Here is a 10,949-nt window from a genome sequence, read left to right as displayed (position 1 = left end):
CTTCTGCAAGCGGTAGTGGCCGGTAACTCGAACACTAAACCAAGATAGGACTTTGGGGTTGTCTCACTGCCTTCAAGATAGTCTTCCTTAGTTGTTTTATCAGCTTTGTTGGAGACCAACAAGGATGTGTCACTATCCTGAACCTTATCTGCATTACTTCCTTTACCATTGCTTAATAAGGCAATCTTCCCCAATATTCTATCAGCATTCTAAAAGAAGAAACAAGCAGACACATAACAAGTTTAGCATGTACTAGTATATGAAACTCATTTCGGTGAACCAGTTCATTAGTAAGGTGGACAGGATTAAACTACCAATTCTTCTATTGCCAAGTACTAGTACATAATAAAAGCATCAAACAAACATATATCTATGTCCTATGGTCACTGCACTGTCTTGCCAAATCAAAATAAAGACACGGTTCAAATCATATCAGTTCAAGACAAAGCAGTAGTGGAATAATACAAAGCGTGGGAAACTATACGACACAACAAGATTTCAGATGGGTACCACGGGTCTACATGTACAACAAGACTATTGGCTCTGTTGTGATGCTAGTAATATGCATGATATGAGAAGTCAACTATATACACAATTGAAATTGAAATCAACAGAGCAATTGATAAGAGCAAACCTGTTAAAGAAACATGCATGAACATACCTGTTGTGCCATTGGAGTTTCGATTGGATTCTTCAATTTAAAAATAAGTTTGTATGAGTAAATATAGTGATACAAGAGCAAAGCAGTGTGCACGATAGCAATCATAGTTAAAAAAGCGCGCCTAGGCTCTAGGCGTTGGCAAAATGCATTGCGCATAACTACGCTTAATCTGTGCATAACTGTGCATAAGCATGCGCTTTGGTTAGTAAAGCGCAAGGCGGTGGCAAAATGAACAATTAATGCCTAGCTCTTTTTTGAACTATGATAGCAATGGAATCTTAAATTAGAATAGTTGTTCTTCAGGTTTAGGCACTTGTTCTACATGAACAGAGTATAGTAAGACGCAAGAATATACTCCCTCCGTCCCAAAATTCTTGTCTTGCATTTGTCTAGATACAGATGTACCTAATACTAAAACATGACTTGATACATCCGTATTTGGGCAAATCTAAAACAAGAATTTTGGGACGGAGGGAGTAGTACTTAAAAATAGAAAATGAGCTCATAGACCTTACCACATTCTTGGTTCGGGACCAGTACAGAACAAGGCGTTCCCAGTCATCGTCCAGTAAATGTGTCTCAGGAGAACGTAAGGGAATTTGATGAGTTTCTTTGCCAGTGAAGTACGTTTTCTTTAGGTAATTCCAATATTGCCACCAAGCATTCTTGAAGATAGCAAAGGTATTAGCACAAGTTACCTCATCCTGAGTTTTCAAATCGGTCCTCTTCTATAGAGAAAAATGGGAAAATTTGATGTATTATAACCATCATGGAGGTAGGATGTATGGGACAAAGCAATGTAATTGCCATGAATAACATTACTTACACATAACTCCTAGACAAACACCTACAACTGGCATTTTCCTTCATCTTCAGTATAATATTCCAAGATGGGACGATACACACATATAGTTTAATAACATCAAATGTGATAGCTGCTAAACTACGACTAGTTGGTTGTGCTTCCTCCACAGGAATAGGCGTACTAACTGGTGGAGTTGGGATTCGCCGTGGTAGTACTGGCCCTTTGGGCACTGGAGCTGCCTTACTAACTGCTCTTGTTTGGGAGCTCTGTGGTGGAGATGGTGTTGTGTCAACAGGAACTGGGTTACTATCTGCTGGGGTTAGGGTTAGATTGGGTGAACCTGGTTCTCTGTCCATCGCAGTAGGGGTACAATCTGTGAGAGTTTGGGTTATGTGTGGTAGGGCTGGTTCTTGTGCATGTACAACCGGGGTGCTATCTCCACCAAGAGGTAGCACTGTTTTATTTGAAGACCGTGTTTTTAGTCCGCTGTATACTGGCATCACCCGCTCCAATTCAAATGGCTGATAAACAGGAAACATAGTTGAATGTACAGACATTGTATGAGAGACATGTGCAATAGATAGTGTGGAAAAAAGGAATGAAGTAGTTGACATGTATATTGTTTAACTAAAATGGATAGCATGGCATAATTTCACATATATGATGTCTATCTAAACTGGATATCATAGCATAACATAATTCAAAGATACGATGAATCACTAAACATGATCACATGACATAATTCACCTACATGGTATCTAAGTAATCAGGATCGCATCATTTAATTCACATATGTGATTTATATGCTAAACAGAGGGCATTCGATATGATGTCTGAACTAAGAACATGGTGTTGAATATTGTGTATATGATGTCTAAACTATGCAATGCAAGACACCATATGCATGATATGAGCAGTATAACCGTGCCATGTTTGAGCATACACCTCGGTGGGGGAATAGGACTGGTCATCTGTCTCTGCATCCATCTTTGAGGAGCTATCAAGACCCAACAAGAGATCTGCTTCGACAGGTAGCACTGTCTGCTCTGAAGGCCTTGTTTTCACTCCACATTTTTCCATCTCCCACCCAAATGGCTGATTCACAGGAAGAGTAGTTTAATGTACAAACATTGTTGACAAATGGAAATGTAATGAAGAAAAGGATGGGCAAGATATCATTCAAATATATGATGCCTGGACGAGATGGACGACGGATCCTCATCCGGGGAGGTGGACAAGGGACGTCGAGCTATTACGGTGGACGACGTCATCGGGGAAGAGGCTCCGACTGGGCAGCGGTGAGGTGGCAGACGGAGGAGGGTGGGGTTTCGTGGCTGGAGCGGAGAGGTTATGGCGGCCTGGAATTTCGAATGGCGAAAAGGGGGCGATGGGAGGGGGTGAACCATGACTTAGGGACGCGCTTGTCCAAAATGTAGGGTGTGTTACAAAAGTACCCCCCACCGATTTGAACTAGCGGCCCTTTCGGCTCAGGGTTAGAAGGGGGATTTCATGTATCGGGATTTGGTAGCTGGAGGGAGTTTTCGCGCGTGTTGTAATTTCGGGATAGCAAGGCGCGGGTTATGAAGGCGCCAGTTTTGGGAGCATGATATCTAAATTTTTGGGATATAACAATACGCGGGTTGAATTTTAGGGACAAGCCTAACTTGTAGTAGTATTGTACTTGTACGTACCAAATTGATATGTCTCCAACGTATCTATAATTTTTTATTGTTCCATGCTATTATATTACCACTTTTGGATGTTTATGGGCTTTATTTTACACCTTTATATCATTTTTGGGACTAACCTACTAACCGGAGGCCCAGCCCATATTGTTTTTTTTGCTTATTTCAGTGTTTCGAAGAAAAGGAATATCAAACGGAGTCCAAACGGAGTGAAACCTTCGGGAGCGTGATTTTTGGAACGAACGTGATCCGGAGAGCTTGGAGTGCAAGTCAAGAAGCTTCCGAGGAAGCCACGAGACAGGAGGCCGGCCCCCCTATAGGGCGTGCCCCTGTCTCGTGGGCCCCTCGGGCGGCCACCGACGTACTTCTTCCTCCTATATATACCCACGTACCCCGAAAACATCCAGGAGCACCACGAAACACAATTTCCACCAGCGTAACCTTCTGTATCCGCGAGATCTCATCTTGGAGCTTCGTCGACACTCTGCCGGAGGGGGAATCGACCATGGAGGGCCTCTACATCAACATCCTTGCCCCTCCGATGAGTTGTGAGTAGTTTACCACAGACCTACGGGTCCATAGTTATTAGCTAGATGACTTCTTCTTTCTTTTTGGATCTCAATACAATGTTCTCCCCCTCTCTTGTGGAGATCTATTCGATGTAAACTCTTTTTGCGGTGTGTTTGTCGAGATCCGATGAATTGTGGGTTTATGATCAAGTTTATCTCTACTCCTAATGTAGCAGTTGATGAATAATCCGCCGGTTATTTTTCGCTGGTTTTATTTCTACCCATCACTTTCGCTAGTTTTTTTTCGTCTCTTACCCCACCGCACCACATGCCACGCAGCCAAAAAAAACCAACACCCAGAAAAAAAACCCATGGACCCCATCCTTTGTTGCCCTCTCCCATCGATCCCATCTACCCCCGCCGCCGCCGTCCGAGGGGGAGACGGCGCCGCCGCCGCCTCTGCAAGGCAGGGCGGTTTGAATCCCGCCGCCGCCGAACTCCGGGAAACGCCCGACGGTGTACCCTGGAAGGCCTGGATCAAGGAGGAGCACAGGTATACCCTGCCACCAAAATCTCAATTGCAATCCACGCATTAAAGCAGGACTCCCCGATCCGTCAGACAGATCCTGCCGTTGGCCGCGACCCTCGTCGTCTACCTCCACCGGCCATCCCGCACACCCTTGCTCTCCATGCATCGCGCCATTCCCCACCCCGTTGTGCCCCGCCTCTGTCCTAACCGTCGAAATCGGCCTCGCCGGCGGCGCCGCTCCCGTGTGCTTCGTGCTCCTGCGCTGCTGCCGTCGCGATGTCCGGGGGATCCATGGCGGCCAGCTGCTTGTCAACCACCACGAGCGGAGGTAGCGAGTTGGATTTGGCCACGCCTGAGGTGAGCGGAGCAGAGCAGCGTGGTCATACCTCCTGATTGAACAAAAATCTCATACGCTTGACTACACGAGTGAGTCTCGAATTTCTGTGTTTTCGTCTATTCAAAAAAATGAATCCATCCGCCAGTGCGAACTCCTCTTGTTGCGTGATTTGGTTTGGAAAATAAGCCTGCAAGCAAATAGTATTGTGTGAGTTTGATAGATGGATCCCATCCACCTCCTTTTCGATTTATAATCCATCCACTGCCATGGATTTGTTCCAATTTATTCATGAAATTGTGCTTTGCTCATGAACTGTTGAATTATGGGGCTCAAAATAATTACAAATTGATGTCATATCATTCAGTCTGTCATGTTCTTGTGGGCCGGCAGCGATTTCGTGGCCGCGGCATAGCGGCGCGGTGGCGGGGGGTCGCGGCGTCCCATGTGGGTGCAGTGGTCACGGCAGCAGGCACACACGGCGGTGGTCGCGCATGGGGCTGCGCTGGTCTGTGACCACATGGTGGCGGAAGAAGGTCGTCTTCCCAGAGCACCGCACGCTGGCCGCCATCTCCATCGGCGGCCGCACCAACAAGACAGGTACGCTGCCGCGCCCTCGACGTATTCCCTACTCCCGTGCACTCATGGAAGTCTGCATCGCTTCTTTTGCCCCATACGGCCTTGGCAGACTCCACCAGAAATTCCTATAAAGGGGATTTAGCTTAGAAGAACAATAGACAAATTCTATAACCAATTGTGAATTTTTTTCTGTTATTTAGTGTTCCTGAATTAGGTCAAGAATGTACTGCTTACATTACAGACTGTATAATTCGGATGGGTCTTCTTCTACATGGTGATTATTGACGCAAAGAAGGATTGCACTTCGTTCCCATCTTCTACATAGCCTATACGTACGTGATTACTCAGATTTCAATTTAGTGTGAATATTCACTGAGCCTTGGCGCAGTGGTAAAGCTGCTGCCTTGTGACCATGAGGTCATGGGTTCAAGTCCTGGAAACAGCCTCTTACAGAAATGTAGGGAAAGGCTGCGTACTATAGACCCAAAGTGGTCGGACCCTTCCCTGGACCCTGCGCAAGCGGGAGCTACATGCACCAGGTTGCCCTTTTTTTTATTCACTGTCATGATACTTGTCTGCATCAAGACGAGTTTGTCGGTGCTTAATCTGAAATTGTTGCATTTTTTGAAGCTAAATCGTGGTAAAATAGATACCAATTTTTAGGTTAATTCTTGGTCTGCAGTATGTTCATCCAGTAGAATGGATGCTTTTGAGTAGAAAAGTCTGAAAACTTGTTCAGATTTGATGTATGTTAGTAGAAGCACTTCCCTTAGGTTTAGTTCTTGCTAAGTATCATTTATAATATTCTGCGTTACGATAGGGCATAGTAGATTATAGTTGCCTTGGGCATCTAGCATTTTGGAAACTGTTGCAGTGCTGATAAATCAGTTCATGTTTTCATTAGTAACACCCTGTGATAAAGCCATGTACGTCATTTCACAAGCAGTCCAGCAGTCCTTAAATTTCTTGATGGTGGGAATAAGACGTACTTGACAATGCTCAGTTTTTGTGTCTGGCGTGTTGTGCTATTTCAGGAGGAATATGAAAAGGAGATCAATGACACCAGGTCCCACGAGCTCATGTAAGTTGAAGAGGCAAAAATTCTTGATAACGTGGAGCATACTCGCATTATCGTCATTTTGTAACCTATTAGGCCTTCATAATTCTTCATGGGATGTAAAATTGGTTGTATTATTAACAAAACTCATTAATATGAACAATCCAGGTATATTTGCACTTCTATAGATTGTGAAAGTTTCAAATATTTAACCACGCGGATATCACGATGATACATGTACAGATTGATGGAGTAGTAACTTCAATTTATTTCTTAAAATGTAAGAAATATGGATAAAATATGATAAGAATAGCAAAATTGTGTTTGCACGATGACGATGCACATGTTTTTCCGTGTGTATTGGTATACACTAGATGACTAGAATGTATATATTACATCTTGTTTATCTTTTATTTTCACATGATTTATTTATCTTTTGGCATATTGGGCATCTTGCGGCTTTCTGAATGGTGCCTTGCTAGGATGACCCAAATTATGTTAGTGTCGGTACGTTTAGTTGGTGATGGTTTAGCGGGAGCGACAACTGCATCTGTAACTTACATAACTTACCCATTGGATGTTGTTCGAACTCGCTTGGCAACACAGGTAACGTCCGTGATGTGTCCTGTTTAACTCTTTGGGATGTTCAGTCCATTGCTTATATTGCTGGTACAGGAGGGTGAGGCAGTGTCAAAGCTACTTAGCATTCTAAGATTGTGAACCAGTATATGGGTTTGCACATCTGAGTGCTGGTGATCTTCTTCGCGAAGAAGTTAAATGTGATATGGAGCAGGTAACAATCTGCTTTCAGTTCCTGTAAATAAACTCTTACATTGTAATAATTTTCTTGATATCTTTTTAATGCCAGCCTCTTTCAGTTAGTACAATGATCAAGGATCTCATGTATGAAGGAAAGCTTGTGCCTTTTGAGATCATTGTCATGCTAATTAGTGAAGAACATGCTTGTGATTGGAAATAATAAGCTTCTGATTGATGGATTTCCGCAAAATGAATAACCGCCAATCATACGAGAATTTTTAAGAATGCTTCTATGTACCTTCGGTAGTGCCAATAGCAGATCAATCTCTTGTTGTGTGCTTCACACATGTGCATTTGTTTAACAGATTAAAATTGACCATGAGCTCGTACTATTAATTGATGGCTCAAGGGAAGAGACAGCGGCATATTCTTAGTTGAAATCAGGTGTGTACTTTTGATTAATTAGCCCCAACTTGGCTTGTTTGATTGCATGTCATCCAGTTTCATTGTCTTAGGGGAATAGATGATGACGCATGGACACCATTCGGTGGCAGTTTGATGTTTTTTAGGAATGAATTCCACTCGTTATTAATACCACTATGAGAAAAGTAGTGAAATGCTGGCCGTCTGCAAAATGTACTGGTCCGTCTCGCGGTCTCACCCCAAAAACAGAGGAGAGGAGCAGGGAGCTCCTCCCTCACACTTGTCGGCTCCAAGGAGCCCCGCCACCATGCATGGAGAAGAGGAGCGCGGAGCTCCACCGCCGCGTAAGGTTATCTCCATGCCACTAATATCGATTGTTGCATCTTGTAATTATTAATTTGGAATAAATCATGCAATTGGCATTTCTATATGTTTTACTCTGTCTTTTTTGTAGGCAAACCAAGGCTGCAACGTTTGAATATTATACTCAGTCAGTTGCTCGACTACTTACAGTCCTATTACTTGAGACTTAATACTCGGTCAGCTGCCGTGTACATTGTTCTGACATAAATGCCACCATGTCTATGCGCAAGTCAGAAGGAACTTACCATCTAAAAAGATGTCTAATTAGTGTGGTACATGCTTCAGTACTGCAAGTTGGAGTAGCAAGTAAGTATACATCAAAAGAAAGTGCTGCTTCACTACTACATGCTTCAGCACTGACCATCTAAAAAGATGTCTAATTAGTGTGCATGAATCATGTTAATCCCGCAGTGCCTACCTGCACATTGATGCTCATACCTGACGGTGAGAGAAGTTGCATCTTGAGATTCAATTCTTTGACTTATGATGCCCAGCCATATGCACAATGAGAACATATATCCTTTTTACTAATCTCTGTTTTTCGAAGTTGAAACTATTTCTTTGTTACTTGGTGTGTGTGAAGTGCAATCATAGTCCTGTCACAAACTTGTTTGAGGACGGCAAAAGACTGGCCTTTTGCCGGACAAAGAAAAGACCGGCTTATTTTATTTTATCACAACATAGCAAGCTCCATATATTTCAGTTACTACATGGCAGGATGCAGACTATGTGCAGTATTAGTGGTGTTTAGACACCAAAATGGCAGTATTAGTGGTGTTTTAAAGAGAAAGATTCGTAAATGATGTTGTTTTCTACTAAGAAAAATCAGTAGTCGGTGTCACCATTGAGTGCCAATGTGATGGGCATTTAAGATTTAGATTCAGAACTCCAGGGTTCAACACAGATGGCTTCACTTCAATATTTTTCCCCATGTGGTTGATGGATGCGTACATATCTATGTACACTGGTAGATATCCATCCATTCAACTTCAGTTTTGATGCATCGTGTATACTGAATCCTACATTATGTTGAGAAATTTAGATATATAAAAGTATCTGTAAGCCGACCACATACCACACATTTTAAAGGTTTATTTTCTCTACATCTGTACTAGCTTTGAACCAAGTATTTCTACTTTCTTTTTGTTTGTTGCCAAAAATTAAGGAATGTCGATCTGATGTATTTTTACAACAATTAGCGTGTTGACGTGGAGCTTGTCCATTCGCGACATACCTTGTTTATGTGGGAGGGTTGGATGATTGAAAGTCGGACGTACCATTAACGACGGTTGTGAGCATGGATTGGGGAGACGAAGATTATGGGAGCACAAGAAAGAAAAGAAGAAGAAAACACGTTGCGGAGCGTAGCGGCCTCCTAGTTCTTGGCCTCTGTCGGGTGGCTAGACCACGCCACATAGAAGACGAGGGTTATGTCAGTTAGGGGCCTCGGCAAAGACGACGAGAATGGCCAGGTCGAAATCACAGGTGCGTGACGGCTGGAGACGGCCGCAGGGTCTAGAGATGGGGCGCACGGCGGGTGTGTTCTACTTCCCATTGAGAGAATTCTGGTGGGTTTCTCTAATAGTATGCCAAACTAACTAACAATTGTAGTTAACTATACCGCAGCGGCGCACTTCTTATATTGGGATTAAGCCTAATGCTTGCTCTACCAATCAAGAAGTACTATTGTGAACTCATAGGTAAAACCATTCTCTATCCAATACAGTGTTAGCATAGCTTTACGTAGATTGGCATGGCTGATCTTCCCTTCCATTATTATTGCTACTTTATGTTTTAATTCCATTGTTCTTCACTTGATCTTCGGATCCATGTTCCAGTGACTTCCTGAACTTTTACTTGTTGATGGGAAGTTTCTATTTTAATTTTTCTTTCACTTTATCTTCAGGTTTACAGAATTCCATGTTTACTTATCTAGCTTTCTGTTCTCATTCTGTTTGAAATCCATCGACATTTTCCAAAATTCCCTTATCAATGCACGAGTTTCCTTTCTTAATTAACATGTGAAGTTCCTTGTTCAACAATGATTTTTAGGCCATCAGAGGATGCGGGTTGTACCATTGAAGACAGAAAATTATGAGAAAACTACAATATATGATAGGCTTGGTTGATACCTTCAGAAAAGCTACATCCCAATAATGTTGTGGGTTACACCTTCTGGCTTGAAAATCAGCTTCATAACAAGAAAGTTGCAACACTACATTGGTCGATAATTGCATTAAATAAATGCTGTAATGGTGCATTTGTTTTTAGATTTCTATTAACCTGGTACCAAAAAGGTATGCATGCATGCTCGAATTTTTTTAGCATTTGTGCATCTGGCTATTCAAGCATCCTTGAGTGATACATATTTCTTTGTACATTGAAATGCAGTTGGAGAGCAAGGACCTTATATCAGTGGTGTTTATACTCCAAAATTGCAGTATCAGTGGTGTTTATACTCCAAAATTGCAGTATCAATGGTGTTTTGATTCCAAAACCTATCTAGAGTAATCTGTCATTTGTTCTTCAAAGAGATTGCGTATCTGTTACCCCATGTCAGGTTCAGTACCTCTGGGTTCAAGATCTATAGCTACAAGTATTTTTGACTAGATTGTGGTCATATATGTGCTAATTCATGCTGATACGCATGCTCTTTGAACTTTTGAAAGGAATGGATGAAATCATCATTAGAGCTTCTACAAATGGGATCTCTCCTATAATCCCCGCTATAGTTACTTCACTGGTCTGACTTTTGAGTAACTTGATATATGTGTCTCCCAGACAAAAATATTTTTATTTATTAGTTGTATACATCATAGGTTAATACTCGTGGATGTTGAAGAAGTTAAATGCTATGTACTCTTTATTAGTTTGGTTTGAAATGTAAAGGATGGCAAGCTTCTTCAGTTTATTAGTTTTTTGTTTGAAATGAGTTATTTTTTAAATCAAAGTTATATGGTCTATTATTATTGCCGGGAAAAACAGAACCCCTGATTGTCTAATAATACACATGAGCTATGTACTTTCTATTTGTCAGGTTTGCATTCATGTTACGAGAAGCGGTCTTTCTACTACGTTGTTGCTTTTTTTAATATACTACCAATCTATTCTGACTTAAAGCCTACCTATATATGTCTTAGAGCATCCACACGATGACATCAAGAACCTAAGGGGTGAGAGGAATAGGGAGACAGCAAGTTTGATTTCATGTTAAAAAAAATTGACACAACATTTGATGTGATGTG

General features: G+C 42.1%; 1 protein-coding gene across 25 annotated transcripts; it reads left to right on the top strand.

The window, feature by feature from the left end:
• The first annotated feature begins 4,027 nt into the window (after positions 1 to 4,027).
• LOC119325169 lies at positions 4,028 to 10,615 on the top strand. 25 transcript variants are annotated; one of them, XR_005157421.1, is made up of 10 exons: positions 4,028 to 4,213; positions 4,917 to 5,123; positions 6,137 to 6,952; positions 7,284 to 7,362; positions 7,473 to 7,690; positions 7,796 to 8,010; positions 8,116 to 9,189; positions 9,331 to 9,404; positions 9,757 to 10,001; positions 10,096 to 10,615. XR_005157421.1 is itself a non-coding variant. In XM_037598924.1 (4 exons), exons 1-3 carry the CDS (start codon positions 4,032 to 4,034, stop codon positions 5,385 to 5,387), a joined length of 459 nt encoding a protein of 152 aa, XP_037454821.1. In that variant the 5' UTR covers positions 4,028 to 4,031; the 3' UTR covers positions 5,388 to 5,434; positions 6,118 to 6,136. The 25 variants fall into 25 exon arrangements, 1 of the variants encoding a protein (XP_037454821.1); XR_005157409.1 differs by having other exon boundaries at positions 8,116 to 9,241; XR_005157403.1 differs by adding an exon at positions 5,344 to 5,434 and having other exon boundaries at positions 6,137 to 6,183; positions 6,835 to 6,952; positions 8,116 to 10,001.
• The last annotated feature ends 334 nt before the right edge of the window (positions 10,616 to 10,949 follow it).

The sequence above is a fragment of the Triticum dicoccoides genome, chromosome 1B (assembly GCF_002162155.2).
Source record: "Triticum dicoccoides isolate Atlit2015 ecotype Zavitan chromosome 1B, WEW_v2.0, whole genome shotgun sequence".
Classification (NCBI taxonomy): domain Eukaryota; kingdom Viridiplantae; phylum Streptophyta; class Magnoliopsida; order Poales; family Poaceae; genus Triticum; species Triticum dicoccoides.
The sequence above is the reverse complement of the archived record's forward strand: the minus strand, read 5'-3'. Positions and strand labels throughout refer to the sequence as shown.

Excerpts from the sequence above, each read along its gene's own strand:
- LOC119325169 (XM_037598924.1), top strand. The coding sequence starts at position 4,032 with ATGGACCCCATCCTTTGTTGCCCTCTCCCATCGATCCCATCTACCCCC. Across the intron at positions 4,214-4,890 it reads TGGATCAAGGAGGAGCACAG|TCTGTCATGTTCTTGTGGGC; the intron begins GTATACCCTGCC and ends CATATCATTCAG. Across the intron at positions 5,124-5,343 it reads CGGCCGCACCAACAAGACAG|ACTGTATAATTCGGATGGGT; the intron begins GTACGCTGCCGC and ends CTTACATTACAG.